This window comes from Gavialis gangeticus, unplaced genomic scaffold, assembly GCF_001723915.1.
Source record: "Gavialis gangeticus isolate Ggan-Ray unplaced genomic scaffold, GavGan_comp1, whole genome shotgun sequence".
Lineage (NCBI taxonomy): Eukaryota > Metazoa > Chordata > Crocodylia > Gavialidae > Gavialis > Gavialis gangeticus.
The window spans coordinates 158,320,643-158,339,085 of record NW_017729025.1 but is presented as its reverse complement, the minus strand read 5'-3'; the positions used below and the strand labels follow the sequence as shown (position 1 = coordinate 158,339,085).

At 53.2% G+C, this 18,443-nt stretch overlaps 1 protein-coding gene across 1 annotated transcript in view; it reads left to right on the top strand.

Moving 5' to 3' along the window:
* B4GALNT4 (beta-1,4-N-acetyl-galactosaminyltransferase 4) overlaps positions 1-18,443 on the top strand; it is a 178,345-nt gene that overhangs the window by 107,814 nt on the left and 52,088 nt on the right. Inside the window, exon 2 of the mRNA XM_019519856.1 lies at positions 13,499-13,614. Within this exon, the coding sequence (XP_019375401.1) occupies positions 13,499-13,614 (116 nt within the window). The remainder of the gene's footprint in view (positions 1-13,498; positions 13,615-18,443) is intronic.

The window sequence follows — 18,443 nt, the reverse complement described above, 5'->3', positions numbered from 1 at the left end:
GCAGATAGAGGGCTGCGGCCTCCTCAGGGTTGTAAGGCATCTCCTGTTTCAGCAAAAGAGCCAGCTCTTCTCTATCCCGATAGGGGGTCTGCAAGTCTGAGGTGGAGTGTTTTCCCAGCCAGATGTGCTCTTTGAAGAGGGGTAGCACACCATGTCTGCTGTAGCTCTGGGGCTAAGGGATGTCCTAGTTCCTTTGCTCTAGATGGGTCAAAGCCCCTTACTCCGACTGCATTGTGCCCTACTGCACTGGCACCATGGGGGCCACTACAGTGCCTGAGGGCAGAGCCTGGTCCTGTGGGTGAGCACTCCCTGGTTCTGAGAAGCACAGCCTGGGCTGGTGATTTCTTCTCTGGTGGCAGGTGGAGATAAGTTTATTTGCTGGTATTTTTTCTCCCTGTTCGGTGTCTGTAGTGCTCCTGGAGCCAGATACAGAATAAACAGGAATACTGCTCCTAGCCATAGCCTAGAGAGAGCTCTCACAGGGACCACATGCCACCAAGCCATTCAGCATTCTGCTTCTAACCCTCCCCACCCCCAACTGCATACGGTGGGTATGAAGATCCTGCTTCATCCTGATGGACTGAAGGGAGTGGATGCCAGGAAGCTACCAGTTTGATGGTGGGGCCTCGGGAAATAAACTAATGGGTCAGGAAGTAAAACCAGGAAATCCATAACTTTGTCCCTGCAGGTCCAGGCTTCATGAGTGGGGTCCTGCAAGGTGCATGGCCACAGGGCTGGGGAAAATCATAGAATGATAGGAAAATGAGGGTTGGAAGGGACCTCAGGAGGTCGTTTAGTCCATACCACCCCCGCTCAAAGCAGGACCATCCCCAACTAGATGATCCCAGCCAAGGCTTTGTCTAGTTGGGTCTTAAAAACCTCCAAGGATGGAGCTTCCACCACCTGTCTGGGTAACCTGTTCCACTGTTTTACTACCCTCCTGGAGACAAAGTTCTTCCTAATATCTAAGCTAAACCTCCCTTGCTGTAACTTGAGCCCATTGCTCCTTGTTCTGTCATCTGCCACCACTGAGAACAGTCCAGCTCCAGGTGGCTAAGGCAATTCGCCAGAGCAGAGTCCCTCCACTGCCAAGACAGACAGGGCAGGGGTCCCACCAGTTTGAAGAATGGAAAGAGGGCTCGCAAAGCCAGTGGCAGAAGTGGCCTTGCTGGGATGGGAAGCTGGTTAGTGTGCCCCACCAGTCATAGGGTTAAAAGCTCTTAACGCAGGCAGTGGTGATGGGTGGGGGAGGCACTTAGTCAGCAGGAGTATCAAGGGTTACTCTCATCCCTTTGGAGGTTTAACACTGTGTCTATCACCTGGTTTCTGGGCTGCTTGGCACAAGCACATTGTTCCCTCACAGGATTTGACATCCACGCTATCTCCATGACCTGGAAACATTTTGAGGACCTCAGCTGTAGGGAGAGTGCCAGCCTGTTGATATCTGATAGCTGGAGGGAGACAAGGAGGCCTGGCCAGGGTCAGGATGTGGGTCTGGTTGTCCTGCAGGAAGCCCCACCTGAGCTTAATTTTGGCCTGCTCCCTTCGGAGCACGAGGCAGGGCTGGTGACGTGCTTTCATGGTGTTTGTGTCTCTTAGGGCAGCTGAGCTGGAGATAGATTTGTTCTTCTACCAGGCACTTCCACCTGCTTCATTACTGACCAGTGATGCGTGACCTAGGAAGAGGAGCTGACAGAGCAGTCAGCCACCATGGCAGGGCTGATGCACACGCACAACTATAAAACTGAGGGAATCATGTAGGCGAGACAGTTACAGCCTTGAGACACAAATGTCAGCAGGGCCCCATGGAGCCAACTTTGTATGCCTTGCTACTGAGGAAATGCATGCACACTTCTCTGCTCACCACAGTGGTAAAGAGGTGTAAGGAGCAACCCGCCCTGCAAAGCAAAGTTGAAATGTCTTCATGGTGGTTCCTTCATGAGCTGTGAGTTCCAGTCATCTCCTCTCCCACTGAACTGCCTTTGTAACCAAGGATAAGTCACTTAGCTTCCCTGCCTCAGTCCTGTAAGAGGAGTCATCACTTTGAATAGTATGGGCAAACACTCATGGGGAGAGGAGAGAGAGTGGGTCTGCCCTTAACTTGGCCTTGGCCTCCCACCCAGGGCTGAATTTGTTGAGAGGGGTCAAGTGCTTCTGTGAGAACTGAGAAGGAAGTGAGTGTGATAAAGGAGATAAAAGTCCTAGAAAATTAGGGCTGGAAGGGACCTCAGGAGGCCCTTTAGTTCAGTGGGTCCTGACCCTTTTAGACCGTGGACTGGAAGTGACCATGGACCAGCATACTGCAGACTGGAAGTGACCGATATACTGCAGACCAGCAGCCAATCCTTTTTTATACTGAGTATAAAAAAGGGTTGGTTGCCAGTCTGCAGCATGGTGGTTGCTTTCAGACTTCCAGTCCAGCAGCCAACCCTCCTACGGACCAGCAGCCAACCCTACATGGCCTGGGGGTTGGTAACCTCTGGTCTAGTCCAACCCGTTGCTCAAAGAAGGACCGTCTAACTATATCAGTCCAGCTAAGGCTTTGTCTAGCCAGGTATTAAAAGCCTCAAAGGATGGAGATTCCACAACTTCTCTGGGTAACCTGTTCCAGTGCTTTGCTGCCATCTGTGTGAGAAAATTTCTCCTAATATCTAACTTGAACTTCCTTTGCTGCAACTTGAGACCATTGCTTCTTGTTCTGTCATCTGCCACCACCGAGAACAGTCCAGCTCCATCCTCTTTGCAACCACCCTTCATGTTATTAAATCCCTGTTATTAAGGCTGTTATTAAATCCCCCTCCTCACCCCTCCAGACTTCTCTTATCCCACCCAGTTCCCTCAGCCTCTCCTCATAAGTCATGTGCCTCAGCCCTCTATTTTTGTTGCCCTCCACTGACTCACTCCAGTTTGTCCACACCATTTTCTGTAGTGGGGAGCCCAAAACTGGACACTACTGTAGGTGTGGCCTCATCAGTGTCTAATAGAGGAAAATAGCCACTGTCCTCAAATAGCCACTCTTACTAATGCAACCCAATATGCCATTAGCTTTCTTGGCAACAAGGGCACACTGTTGGCTCATATTCAGCTTATTGCCAGTTGTAATCCCCAGGTCCTTTTCTGCAGAGCTGCTGCACAGCCAGTCTGCCCCCAGCCTGTAGCAGTGCATGGGATTGTTCCCTTCTAAGTGCAGGACTTTGCACTTGTCCTTATTGAACCTCATGAGGTTTCTTTTGGTTCAACCCTCCAATTTATCTAGGTCAGTCTGAATCCTAGCCCTACCCTAGTGTATCTACTACTGCTCCCAGCTTGATGTTATCTACAAACTTGCTGAGGGTGCACTTCATCCCATCTTCCAGTTTGTTGATGAAGACACTGAACAAAACCAGCCCCCGGACCAACCCCTAGGGCACTCCACTTGATACTAGCTGCCAACTAGACATTGAGCCATTGCTTGCTACCCTTTGAGCCCCACAATCCAGCCAGTTTCCCATCCACCTTACAGTCCATTCATCTAGCCTGTACTTCCTTACCTTGCTGGCAAGAATGTGGTGGGAGACTGTATCAAAGTCAAGGTATAGATGGCTGAAGTCTGTGCAGAGAGGATGTGCACTGAATTAAATGCTTCAGTTTAAGACAGGAAGTGAAGAAGAATCCTGCCGTAGCTGCTTCCCTGGCTGACTGGGAGAACTGAGTTTCCCAAATCTGAGCACAATGCCCTCTTGTGGTGGTCTGTCCCTGGGCACGGTGGGTTGAACTAAGGATAGCCATTGCAGCTGCAGCCTTCCCATCACGGCCCGCCTCTGAATTACCCTGAGGGATGTCGTATGCTCTGTTAAACTTCCTAGACATGACTCACAGAGTTTAGGGACCATTATTAATTAATAAAAACAAGGCACAGAAAGAAACTAAATGCCCCCGGGCCAAGGAGCTAAGCAGTGATCTAATGGTGCACAAGCTGTTTGGAGGGGGAAGAGTCGATGGCTTCACTGTTCACCCATCCAGGCTGTTCCGACCACCTTTTGGGCTGGGCTGTGTGCAAACCAGCCTTTCACGAGCTCTACCCCTGCTCCAGCTTCACAGAGCATCTCTGTAGTAGCCTCCATAGCACAGGTGGTAGATGTTTCCTGGGCTCTGGGCAAGTTGAACCCCCTCCCATGCCCTCTGCTTCTAGTTGTAAAATCATGAAAACAGTTGAAAGGAAAGAGGGGTTGATTTTGCCTGACATGCCTCAGCAATGCTCCTCCAGTAAAGGGTCCCTTGTGCATTCAGAGCAGTGCACTGAAGGGCAGCCCCTGCCACCAGGATGTAAATAAGAGTGTCTGCTCTGTGCCTCCCACGCCTTGTCCCTCCTCTCAGCCACCCGCTCCTTTGACCCATTGATCGGCTCTTGCCCCTCCTCCACTCCCCCAGTCTGAACGGATGTGCGATGCCAATTGAAAAGGAAGAGAAAGAGCTGGCGGGAGGGGGGGCAGTTTGGGGCACGGGGGCTGATTCCAGCAGTGCAGAGAGCTGCGAAAAGGGAGAGAAGAAATGAGGCCATCAGGGCTGGGTAATGACTAGGAGCCAAAGAAGAAGACTTTAGAACTTAATTTCCTGTTCCTGAAATGCGGGCCGTGGTGTGGATGATATTTCTGCTTCCATCTCCTAGGAGACATGGGGGGTGCGCTGTCTCTGGAATACTAATGGGCTCTGGGCTATGCACTGGCAGGGCCGGGAGGGGGATGCTGGAGTGGCGGAGGGAAGCTTCAGGATGGTGGTGGGGGAGAAGGGAGTTGAGTTCTCCCCACGCACCCTGAGTCTGGAGTAAGAGGCTCAGCCCATCCCAGCTCGGGGTCCAGGGCTGCCCCTTCACCAGGCATGGCCTGAGGTGTATGCGAGGGGGTTGCATTTGCATTGCCCACTGAGAGGGTGCAAGAATACCACGTGACAGATTATTACAGTGATGCCTGTCGCTCTAGTGGTGAGGGTCTGTCCGCTTCTTGGCATCCCATGATCTCTGTGAAAAAGAGACGAGCATCGGCCTCCCGTCAAGGGGGAGGGTTGGGGAGGATCTCAGTTCTCTCCAAAGGAAGCCATCTCTCTTGAGAGTGAGGCCCAGGGTTGGGCCCGAGGCTACAGATGGGCTTGGCAGCCTCTGTGGGGAAACAGTTCCCTGGTGCAGAAAGTCACAGCAAGCCAGGGCCTCCCTCAGTAGGGTCCAGGGGTGGTGGTGGCTTGGTGGGCAGACACAGGGAGAGATGCTGGTGCAGTGATCTCCCCTCCACACCCTCTTTCCCTTCCCTACAAAGCTCACCAGGGAAACCAAGCCAAATCCTCCCTGCCCCCTCCCCCACACCTTTCCCTGAATTATAGGACAGGCTCCAAGGCTGCAGCTGTGTTTGCCAAGTGAGAAGAAAGCAAATCTGCCTTTGAACAAGCCCCAAAAACTCCTGTTGGGAAGGGCGATGTGTATGGAAAGGAGGGCACAGTTTTCTGTGAGGACATGCAAATGTTGCTTATAAAGACTGAGCCGGGAGCAGTCAGGTGGGCAGAAGGAGGGTCACGTGGGTGCTGGAACTGCAACTGGGAAGTGCTGCAGACAAGGAGTCTGAGCTCAGGGCTGGGTACCGGGCATCACCAGGCCTCAGGCACAACATCAATACAGCCTCACGGTGTGGCTTGATGGGAATCACTGCCTCAATTTCCCTCCGGGGGTGAAGGGTGGGAGAGGCCCACTCTCAGTTCTGTCTGTTTGGTTCTTCCAGCCTACAGAGCACTACATCCATGGTAAGGAAGGAGCCACATCTCACAGTACAAACTCTGCCCAGTGTACACTTGGGACCGGAGGCCAGTACACCCAGCAGGGTCCAGGAGGCTGCTAGCTGGCTAAGAACGGTGAACTGAGCTGTGGGGAGCAGGGTCTCCCTCAAGTGCATCATTAGCAGTAGTCAAAGCCTAACAAAGTCTTCAGTACCACCTGCGGAGGCCAGTTCATCCTTTCTTCACAGCTGGTGTAGTCTGTTATACCTCAGCTCAGAGGTGAACAACTGGCCCTGCAAGGCATGGTATGGTAGGGGGTCAGGCCCCTTGCAGGCAGCCACTGGCTCTGTAATGTGCCCCTGGTTGAGAGTTGTGTGGAGGCTACAGGAGGCAGACTAGGATCCAGCACCCTCCCCTGGAGTCAAGCCAGTTGTCCAGTGCCAAGTGAACTGCAAAGCAGTACAAAGCCAGAAAGTTTCTCTGTACATGGCACAATCTGCTGATGTGATTCAATACAGGCAGGAGCCAAGCCAGTGTACAGGGAAGCCTCAGAGGAGATGTGCATGGCAGTGGCGACTGTGTCTCTGACGGGTGCCTCTTTTCCACTCTTCCGGCTCGCATTTATTAAGGCAATTGTGTTCTCTTGTCACTTTATATGTTCATAGAGTGCAGCATCTCCCTTTGTTTTATGCTGGCAATAATAATCATTAAAGGCCTGGCTTGTGAGGTCAGTCTACACCAAGGGCACCAAACTTATGGCCCACAGGCTGGATCTGGCCTACAGAGCTGCTGCAGCCAGCCTGCCAGAATACCAGTGAGCCAGGGACTTGGGCATGTGGCCAGTGACAGGCATGGCCTGTCACATTATATGGGGCCCTGAGCCTCTATGGACATGGTCATGGGTGGCAGGGGAACAAGTGAGGGCTGTGCTGTTGCTTGACCCACTGCTGCTTGTGCCGCCTCCAACACAGCAAGCAGCCACCTGGCCTGCAGGCACTGGCCACTGCAGTGGCCACTGACCCCATTCTCTAGGCCAGATCCAGCCTGTGAGGAGCCCCATGGTCTGAATCTGACCTGGAGCACATTGTGATTTGGATCCCCTTGCTCCACTCCAAGACCGTCTGATCCATTCTGCCATCGGCTTTGCAAAACCAAACTCCCTGCCCCTCTACTCCTGCCGGCCCCTATGGCTCAACCCAAGTCACCTTGGAAGCAGAGGACCTGTGTTCCCCACATTTGAAAGGGGGTCCTTTCAGATCTGTGTGTTTATTTTAAAGAGACCAAGGCGTCAATTCCATGGTGGGGGGAGGGACAGTACATGCTTGAAGAGCTAATACGGTTTTAAAATCCCCAATCTGTTATTCTAGGGAAGTAGATTATTTTAATGCTGTAAGCAGGGACTTTTTATAAACCTCACTTGTTCAGCAGGCAAGAAGGATCAGTGCAAGTCATGGAGGGAAGTTTTCAGGTTGGGAATAATTATCCCTGACACCCTGTAACTGAGCTATTCGAGAACGGCGCTTAGAGTGATGTGCTTGGCACCGGGTACCTGGAGTCTTCCAAGAACCAGCTGTTCCTTATTTCTTCACTGCTTGCTTCAAAGTGCTCTGCCCATTCCTGCTTCCTCTGAAGTCCAGGCGAGGTTTGCCACTGACCTCAGGGAAAGCAGGATCAGGCTGCAGACTGGCATGCAGCCCACCCTTCAGAGCCATGGGCCAGATGCTCCATTGCCACTCACGCAAACGTTTACTCTGGGGCAAAGCAGGCACCGAGTACTGGCAGGCTGAGTGGGGTCCCATTTTGCAGTGAGATGAACAGCTGCATATGGTTCTGGTGGACAGAGAATCTGGTCTCACCAGGGACATAGGGTCTGATCCAGCAAGGTGTTGAGGCAGTAAACTCTAAATGAGGGCTCGTGTTCCAAAACTTGGCAAGGGAACCAGGGCTTTCAGCACCTTCCTCACCCGGCGAAGTCAGTGCATGCCTCAGGCTCAGGCCCTACTGCAGGTGCTGGCCCAAGTGATGAGAGGGAAGGAGTTGAAGTGGTGGCTGTTTAATGTGCACCTCATCCTCAGCAAGCTGCGGTTGAGCATGGAGGTGGATCTCCACCTCTGCACTGCCTGCACTCTTCGCAGGGAGCTGCTGACTCACCCTGCATCATGACCCCGAGGCTCTGGGGAAACGGCTCGGCTTTGGAAAGACCTTTGCAGACCTGTCACTAACAGCCCTGTTGACACAGAACTTACAGCTCACCATGGCGTTGGCCACAGGTGCCTTCTGGTGCCTGTCTGCCAGCAAGGGGGGTCCTTGCAGGCAGGGGAGGGCCAAGGGAGGCTTGTCAGATCAGCTTTGACTTAATTGTACATGAATGCTAACACCCTGCTCTCTCCTCTCCCCGCTCTCCCTACCTTTCCCCTTTAACTAGCTCCCTGCTAGGCCTTTCTGGGACAATACCATTACAACTTAGTCCTTCCACAAGTACATTTCTTGTAGGGTTCCTGCATGTTCACAGGGCATCACCCTCTTGGCATCTGGGTGGATCAGAGCATGTTTGGCAATCAGCTTCTCTCCACAAGCAGCATGGGGGGTGAGGACAGCTGGGTCCATTGGGTCACAGGGGGAAGAAGGGTCCTCCTGAAGAATGGCTTTACACCAATCCTCCAACTCCCCAGGGTATTTCTGCATCATTATCCCAATGTGGCAGAGAGGCCAGGGAACTCTACCAATGAAAAACCAAGGGCAAAGATTGAGTTCCTGGCAGAGCTGGGAAGAAGCCCACAGACCTGGCCCTTCCTCTACCAATAAATGTCCATCCAAAAGGGTGGGTTATCCACACGGCCCCCCGACAGGCCAAGAGTAGATGTGGGTTCACAGCCTGATCCCTACCATTCCCTCAGGAGGGGGTCTGGGGGCTCGTCTGGTTTTGCGTGGGAAAAAGTGGGAATCTCAGCTGTGTCCCTACGGCAGGGACGCTACTCCTTGTGGGACGTGGGCCTCTCTGGCTCCGAGTATCTCAGCTGTTCCCCTGTGTCACCATCCTGACCAGAGGTGTCTTGTTTGTGCCTGAGCCTGGGTCAGGATCAATGTGCATTGCTGACTGGTATTTCCAAGCAACTTATCATGAGTGAGGTCCTTCCATCCTTCAGACATGGTAAATGTGAGCTTGAGTGTTGGGGGCTTTCCAGCTAAGAGATGCAGCTCCTACAGGAGAGTTTTCTCTTGCTAGTGCACGATTACCTAGGTCTGTCAGAGGCTTTCACCCAAGTCTGTTCTCAGCACGCTGAGAAATACTCTCCAGGCCCTGGCCATATCCCTCTCGGCTGCAGTCCTTAGTCCAATTCCCAGTGCTACTCATGTACAGTGGGAATAACACCTTAAGTGATACTCTGGGTAGACAGCCCCACAGCACAGTCCAGGGTTCGAGGGTGCAAGCCCTTTCATGTCCCCAAACTTCCACAGTCCCAAAACTTTGGTTCTATACCTAAGAAAAATGTAGGACCCATAGAGACAGCAGGCCCCACCCAACCCTGCTCAGCACCCTTCATCAGGCCACTTAACACCTGGGTGGAGCAGAGCATGTTGAGAAATCAACTCCTCTCCACAAGCTGCATGGCGGACAGAAACAGGAGTGGTCCATTGAATTGCAGGTAGAGGAGGCATCCTCCTGGGGAATTGCCTACATGCACCTCCCTGGAGCTGAATTTGAAGGCTCTGGGCTTGATACAGACCTTCATCACCATTTTAAGAAGCTTCTTCCTCTCTCTCCTCCCTACAGCTTTTCACAAAGCAAGACTGGATAGCATTGTAGCTTATAGCAAGCCCATTCAGCCTTGAGCCATGAGTGGACTCTTGTTTCCTTTCTACTTCACTCCTTGCTGCCTGGGGAAGAAGAAGAGTCTGGAGCTCCAGGCTGCCTCTGCTGCTCTCTGGGTTCAAATTCACCCTGTGTGGTGGCTGCCAGCTGGGTCTAGGTGACTAAGTCTGGGCTTCCCTTCTTGCTTCCCTTCTCCCTCTCCATCAGCAGCTGTCAAAAGAAAATGAAAATGTTTACCCACTCTAGTTGCATCAGCTGCTCCTCCAGATGCTGCACAAGTTGGCATGGCTTTTGCTGGAATAGGGGTCCAAGCCCTGGCAGTCAGTGGTGACCCGTAGGGGGTGCACATGCACCGCCTGGGAACTCTGGTGCACCACCTGACAGGCCATACTCCTCACATAGGCAGTGGGCAGGGGGGACAGGCGTAAGCACTGGTGCCCCCCTGCGAGCTCCAGTCAGGGAATGGGAGTGCTGGGTGAAGTGCCATGGCTACTTCTGGGAGTACCGCAACCGCTTCCCAGTTGGCACGATCAGCCACAGGGGGACCCCCCTCGGTTGGTGAGATTGGCTGCGGGGGGACTTCCCCCCAGTCACTGACTGGTCAGTGGGGGACACATGTGCCCTTCCGACTAAGGTGGCACCAGTCGCCCATGCTGGCATTTACAGCCTGGGGAGCATGGGGCAGCTGAGCCCTTTGGCTCACCCCACATTAAAGGACTCTCAGGAAGGCTGGGAGACCAAGGCTGGTATTTCCATATGACACAGGAGCTGTGTGTGTTGGGGCAGCAGCTGCAGGTTTGCATGCAGGGGCCCACATGCCCCCTCCACCCTAGAGTGGGTGAGCATCTGAGTTTTCCCCTTGTTACACCCCTCACAGCATGGTCAGGGCCCTCAGGCAGATGGCATGGTGGTCAGGGTTATGGTGCCCTTTGGATGTAAGTGCCTTGCTGGTGCCAGGATGGCCCAGACCAGCAGCACAGGGCAGAAGGATGCATAATGGCACTGTGCTATGGCCAGGGGGCCTTCCCCCTGTGTAGTCAAGAGCTGAGATCGTACAGGAGCTTATTCCTGCCTTTATCTAACTGCAGCAGGTTTGTCTGCATTAACAGTAATTAAACCTGACACTGAGGAGCCATGGCAAGCTGCTTAACACAATTGTAAGGAAGGAGACCTCTATGAAAGCTGTGCCCCTATACTCCCTTCCCCCTCCCCCCCCATCATGCTGCTGACTGGCATGAGCTTACCTCTCTCAGGGGCAGGGGCCCTCCATCCTACCCTCTCCCACCCAGCCAGGGTCTTAGGGATGCCTTCACTACCCAGCAAGACATAGGCATCCCCTCCCATATGGGCACTTCTTCTCTTTGGGCCTTGCCCAAAGTGTGAAGGGAAGCCAAGCTGCCTGGAGGGTTAAGGAGGCATTAGGCTGTGATGGCTACCTGGCAGCAGCTGCTCAGACCTCCTCCTTGGAGAATCAGCTGAGATCCAAGATAATCCCTGAAATTCCTTGAGACCAGTGATTCCAGTACTCCAAGCCTCCCTCCTGGCTCTGCCAGATCCTGCACAAGGGTGCACAAGCACCCCCAAGAGGTGCCTTCCCCGCGTGTGAAGTTTGCCCTGTTCCCAGATTATGGCAAGCAGTCATTTCACTTAACAAGCAGTCTGTGCTCAGAAGAGATGCACCTCTGGCAGGGGGTCAGCTTTGGGGGCCCTGGCAAAGCTCTGGGATGACAGGGAGAAGGTAGTGCTACAGGCTACACGTGGCAGAGCCGCTGGGGCCCACGGCTGGAAGGTGGGGTGGGGGCTGCAGGTCAGGGCTGAGAGCCCTGGATAGAGCTGTGCCATGGCAGGTGGTGTTGTAGGTTAGAGTTGAACCCATGCCAAGGTTCACACAGCACTTCCCTCTCCTGCCTTGAGCTCTACCTAGGGCTCCCTCCAGGGGCTCCCTCTGGGCACCAGGGTAGATAGCATTTGTCCATTAAATAAGGGAGCCGGGTGAACATGTGTAAGGATGTGAACAGGTGGGTGTCCAGCAGTGAAGGTACTGAGCAAGGAAGGTATTTTCTGATGAGGCCACTGGTGGTTGGGGGAAGCCGGAAGTGATGGACACATGGCATGGGTCCCTCTGGGCAGTTTGCTGTGGTACCCCCAGGGGCAGCTCTTCCTGCTGTAAATGGGCTCAGGCAAGGCCTGCTTCAGAGGTGAATTAGGCCATTTACCCCCAAGGCAATTCCTCCTGCAGGGCACCTTTGAGCAGAGCCTGCCTTTCAAGCTGCTGGGGGTGGCAGGTTACCTGAAGGACAGTGTTGCTGCACCTTGTTCTCCCCTGAGATTTCACAGCGCTGCAGCATCTAAGGAGACCTTCTCTCTCTCCTCAAGGTCCCCATAGCCTGCTCCCCTCCTTTGTGCTGTCTTTAACCAGATGCCATGGGACCAAGCCTTCCTTAAACATTTTGGATGCACGCATATGGTCATACCAAAAGGGAGGCTTGTTCGGGGGCTGATGGGTGACAAAAGGGCCTACTCCACTGTCCACACAACTCTCCCTCCTGTCTGTTGGCCCCCTGGGTCTAGTAGAAAGGAAGAGAGAGAGTTTGTGTGTATGTGTGTGTGTGTGTGTTGACAACTGACCACTCCTGGGACCTGAGAATGGAAGGCCTGGGGCAGACATCTGTGACCTAGTAAGTTCAACACTCACACGTACCCCATGGCTCAGGTACAGTACTGTTGTGGGGGAGAGAGAGAGCTGGAGCCTCTAATTGGATCATAACCTTGGGCAGTTCAAGTCATCTGATGCAGTTAGGATGAAGTTACACATTATCCTTAGACCATACTTAGGGCACTCAACATGCAAGCATCCACATGTTAAAGCTCATTAACTCATGCTAACTGCCCTCTGAGCATCTCAAAGTTATACCGCTTCAGGCAAGGGTTAACTCTGGGCCATGCTACCTAGCTCGTTTTTAGGGTAACTACAGTATGCTCCACAGAGATAGAACAAGCAATATGCAGTCCTCCAGCATCCAAAATCCACATTTTGTCATGATTAAAATGAAACACCACTATATATTAGTGGTGTTTCATTTTAATCACGGCAAAATGTGGATTTTGGGCTTCTTCTTTTCATCCAAAAATTGGGGTTTTTTATCAGAGAAAACCAGGATCCCTGGTGTTCACCTTGTGGCAGTCCACCTGCCACTTAGTGGCAAGGTGCTTTAATAGCCCTTTCTGTAGTAGATACCCCAGGACAACTCAGGGCCCCAGAAATGAAGCTGCCTGGTGCAAGGGGTAGGACAGACATGTAAAAGCCTTTTAGGCTTCATAGACAAAGGAGAATTTAACATCATTGTAGAAAACCCATGTTAATTATACCAGGGGTAATGCATCACGTGCCCAGGCCTGTCTTTGTGAGCAGATGGTTGCCTGTAAAGAATGGGGGTGAGTATTATTTGAGGCGTGAAGCAGGAGACCTTGGGAGTCAGGCTTACTGGATCCTCTTTCCTTCCTGACCTTGGGTAAGTTACTCAACTACAGTGCCCATGTTTCCTCATCTCCTGTACAAACACCAACACTTTCTACACCCCCGAAAGTGCTTTGGGATCGGCAAAGCAAAAGTGCTACAAACAGGCTGGTCAGGACAGGGTAATTCCTTTGAACAGACACACCCTGCAGTTCCCTCTTGCCCCCACCCTCTGCTAATTCGTAGCCCTGGATAATTTTACCTGTGCAGCCACCACTGCAAAGCTGGATCTTGCTATGGACATGGGCTGAGCCCCTGACAGATGCCAGCGGTGGTGCTGGTGGCCCAGGCCTCTATTCACTGCTTATCACATGGGCCTGACGCTCCTCAGGTCTGTGGTGAGTGTCCCTGGGGGCAGACAGGCTGGTAATGGTTTGTGGGCAGGAGGTGATTCTTGTGTACTCCATGCACCTGTTTTTCATTTGCAGATGGTGAGCGGCTGGGCGAGGTGACAGATGCTGGCAGGCGGGCAGCCGGGGCTCTTGCCTCTCCTCAGCAGAGGAAGGCCGAGGACTCCAATGAGAGCCGGGAGGAGGAGCAGATGGTAATGTCAGGGGCTGCCGTGTCAGAAGCACATGGGGCGGGCATGTGTGGATTGGTGTCTGGGCATTCATCCTCGGGGACATCCCAACAGGGGTGTCTGAGTAGGCATGTTGCAAGTAGCACCCCATTAGAAAGTGCATGGTGCTGTGTGGGAGGCTCCTCGGTCTTGGTTAACATATAGCACCAAGTCTCCCTCTGATAAAACATAGAATGCAGACTGGGGCAGTGTGTGTGTGGGGGGAGGAGGTGTCCCTGTGGCAGGATCTGGTTGGAGAGGGGATAGCAGGTTGTGTGTTGAGGGTTGTCTGTGGCTCTGCTCTGCTGATAATGGCATGGCAGGGCATTTCCCGTGGCATCACTTTGTGGGAGAGCCTCTGATGGCACATGCGTGGGAACCCAGGAGCATTTCCGTATTGCAGAAGGCACAGCAGGGAAAGCGTTTGGAGGATAGGGGTATTCCCCATGACATTGCTTTGTCAGAAGGCAGTGTCATAGGAATCTCCCTTGAAGGCAATCCAAGGTGTGGGGCTGTGAGAGCAGAGGATGGGGGCCTTCAGTGGCATCCAGGAGGAGGTACCTCTTTGGCAGGCACATGCTAGGGGCAGCCAAGTGCTGGCCCATCAGGTAGAGCTCATGGGGCCAGTGCTAATTCTCCCTCCTCTTTCAGGTCAAAAGGAGCAGAACCCTGCTCCCATGCTTCACCTGGTGCCATGTATGCCACCTCAGCCCCTCTGGGGCTCCAGCAGGAGCCAACAGGGCTTCCATCTGTTTCTGTACCTGTGTCTCTCCTGATGTCCCTCACCTGGAACTTGCTGCAAAGGGCTGCCCAGGTTCCCTGACTTGAGGGGAGGGACAGGGCTGAGCAGCTGGCTCGGTCCAGTTCATGGAGGGCCCAGGCCATGCTGGCAGCCAGTCAATTCCCCCAGGCAGTCTCTGAACAAACGGCAAGCCTGCTTGGCAAAGCCAGAGCCTGACCGAAAGGAAGCTCATATTTCACCGCCTGACAGCGATACTTAATTTCCCCCTCATTGTGATAACGGTGACATTGACCGATCGCTGCCCCTTTTATGAGGCACTAGCAGCCATGGGCTGAGCCAGGGACACGAGGGAAATATCAACAGCCCTGGCACAGAGATAACATGACAGCAATTAGCATGGGGAGGAGGCCATGTCACGCTCATTGGGGTCTGCACTGACCCTATTCAGAGCCCTGTTCCAAGTGGTCCAGAGCCAGGAGCCCACTGTTGTCCCCTTAGCATGCAGCTGCCTGTGCTCTACTGCCCTGGGTAGACAGGGGAAAGAAGTTCTCCCTGGCCCAAGGAGTCTGAAAGTCCTTGACATGTCTGTCCTGGGAAAGAACGGGTTGTGACAGACAGCAGCAACCTGCCCAAGGTCCTGCAGCAAGCCAGCCTTGTAGTGAAAAGCATAACCCAGGTGTCTGGCCACTTTACCCCCTGCTTTATTCATGGGCAAACTTTTCCCTAGGCTGTGCTGTTCTTTCCAATGTCAGTTCTACCCTGCAGCTTTATTATACATGGCACATAACAGAGTTCTCCTTTCAGCAGGTGGCATTGCCTCCTAACAGCTCTCATCCCATTGTGCAGCGAGGCAGAGCAGCCCAGCCTACCTGCTGGGCCTGGCCCATCATGACTGTTCTGCTCTTCAGCTGTTCCACACAGCATGTCTTCTTTCACCAACTTCCCCCTACAGCCCTGCACTCTGCATGTGAGAAGGCCATAGCCAGTGCCTGCCCTTGTTCCAGCCCTCAGCAGGCTGGGTGCCCTCACTTTACAGCAGGCCCTCTTGCCATCCTCCACTCTTGCTCTCTGTCCCATGCCCCATTGCCTAAATGGGAGAGCTCTTCCAGGGTGAGGTAGAGGCCAGCACCACTGGCTTGGCCACACTTTGGTCTCTGCTCTCAGCAAAGAGCACTGACAGCACAGGGGAGTCTGTCAAAAGTGCCCATTGTACCCTACTGTCCAGGACCCTCCCACAGGGACTCAGCTTGTCTTCCCCACAAGGCAGCTCCAGCTTCAGCACCCACCCATGGCCATGCACATGCAGTCCTCACTGCTGCAGACTCTGCTTCCTCAGCACCTTGGGACTTTGGGTCTACTTGCGTTTTCTGCAAGCAAAATGGGGCACAAAGGCCCCCTCCTTTCCACCCAAGGTCAGCTGTGGCTCTCAAAGCCATGCTGTATCCCACTCCATGCAGCCTCTAGATAACCACAAATCACGTAGTGTTCCCTCCGTGCAGGAACTGGAGGGGTGCATTGGCCCCCTCCCTACCCACAGGCCCTTTCCCTTCCACCCCAGATATTCTGCTGGCAGAGGGAAAGAGCAATGGCAGGAGGTGATTTCTGGGCATGAGATCCTTTGCTAGTGACAGAGGTGGGGCACTGCATCATGCAAGGCTACAGATGCAGCCAAAGCTGCTTCTGAGCTTTGCAGGCAGATGAAAGAAGTGGCCCCTTTTCTGAATGGAAATAGTCCCATGGGCATTTTGTTTCCAGAAATAGCATCCAGGGCAGAGGAGTGCTGGCGTGCAGTGTCCCGCCACAGCATTCCTGGGGCTTTCCAGGCACTTACATATGTCTTGTGCAAGGCAGGCTCAACAGGACAAAAAGGAAATCAGGGCACAGAGCTTGCAGCTAGTGGCACAGCTGGAAACAAAGCTAGTGGCCTTGCTGTTCAACACCTGAACTACACCTTCCTCTTTGAAATCAGAGCCCCCAGAGACTCATCCATACTCTACTAGGCAGCCAGAGCTGTTCTTTGCTCAAAACAGAAAGGAGCTTCACAGATGTGGATTGTGGCTATGGTGTTAGGGGCCTGGAGTATACCCCCACCATCTATGTGCAGATATTGCCCTGGTCTAGCTGACAGCAGCGGGGGAAGCTGCCTAGTTCCCACCCCCATTGCCTGTTCCTGCTATCACTCTTGTGCTGCTGAAGCCACATCGCCATTGTGCCACCTGCGTGCCGGGCACTGTGCTGCCCGAGCTGTAACATGTTGCATTGTGGGTAGGCATCCCAGGGTTCTTTGCTGCACTCTGAATGGCAGGAAGCTTTCAGAGGAGACTGGAGGGATTTGTAGGAGAGCGGAGTTATGCTCCCACAATCCTTTGCATCATGTCCCAGAATCCTCATGGGCACCTACGTTATTTGTGGTTTAAACATCTCCCCACAGCAGAGGCTGGGGCTTCAGTTGTCGCTGAAGTTCAGAGCTGATGGCTCCAAGGGCAAGGGCTGAGTGGCCTCCATCAGATAACTATGGCTTTAATGGGCTTTAATGTATTAATGTACGGAGGCCAATCTTTGCCCTTCTGCCGAGCACTTTGAGAGGAAGGAGTGCTGCTCTCCCCTCCCTAGCACTAAGTGAGCCCACAGTGCAGTCAGATCAAGGAGTGGGGGTGTGAATAGCTGCCTGTGTAAGCCTAGAGAGGGGAAGAGTTCATTCTGTTTAGAGAGAAAACAGGGAAGGCTGAAGCAGCTGCCTGGCTCCAAAGCAAACAGGCCTGGCTAAAAAAAGGAGATGGAAAGCACGGAGCTGTTTCCACCCCAGCGACTTGTTAATTGCAGGCACACCATCAGCACAGCCAGCTCCATGATGCTGACTCCCAGCCCCTCCTCCCACAGTGCCCCCAGCCCCTTGCTGCCAGGAAACAGAGAGGCATTTATGTGCCCCTGCCTTCAAGCGAGGACCCACTCCAGGTGCATGTGTCAGTAACAAGACCCAGCTGCATGCCACAAACTGGGAGCCAAACATGGGTCAGTGTTGACACCTTTGGCAGGGATTGATCTAGCAGCCACCTGAGGAACCTCCCCTCGACCACATGACTCCCGGGGGCCTACGATTATGTGTCACTGCAGTGGCTACCTTGATCTCTGCACTCTGAAGGGTCCCCACTCATCCCCTCATCCTGCAGGTCTCTTGGCACAGAAATGGGCATGGAAATGGCAAGGCATGTAGGAGGTGGCGTGGGAGGACCCAGTGCCCCAGAGTGCCCATGGCATCCCGCTCCCTCTCCCGCAAGGCGATCCATCACCATGAGGCCCCCTTCCCAATGGCAGTGCAGCTCAGAGGCCACTCCACAATTACAGCTAGAGACAGCGGAAGGAATCCTTCCTCAGAAACAATCAGAGTGTAATTATGCCGCCTTCCTAATCGTGTCTTCAGAGGGCATTGTTCCCCTCCTCTGGGGCTTTAATTAGTTCGTTTAGACAAAGTTTGCTAATTATTTCCTCAGCACTGTGCATCCTAATGGGCTCCTCTTTGTTTACAGTACCTCTGTGCCTCCTCTTGTCTCAGAAGCCAGCTCTCTCCCACTCTGCCCAAGCTGTCTAAGCTCACATTCCCTTGTGAGGGCACCAGAGCAGCCTCCTCTTCCAAGGGGCTGCTTCCTGGCACTGCTCTGTGAGGCTCAGGCCTGGTGTTTTGGGTGACCTCTATTCAGTGCATCTTATGGGTAACGGATGCCTTACTCACCCTGCCCACAGAGATGAAGTCTGGCTTAGCATTTACAGCTGGGCATGGGGTTTGGGAGAGACAAGTTCAACTCCCAGCTCTTCCACTAATTCACTAGCATGTCACTTGCTCTGTCTCTCTGCATCTTGCTTCCCTGTCTGAAAAGGTAGTACAGTACTAATGAGCCTAATCAAGAATACTCTGACATCAACAGGATTTTCCCCATTGACTTAAGGGCTAGGGATCAGGCCCTAGTACTTCTCCAACTCGTAAAATCTAGGTAGATATGACTGCTAACCTATTTGCAACAATACAAGAACATCCAATGGTTAACTGCTATTGCTGATTACTAGATCAGTGATG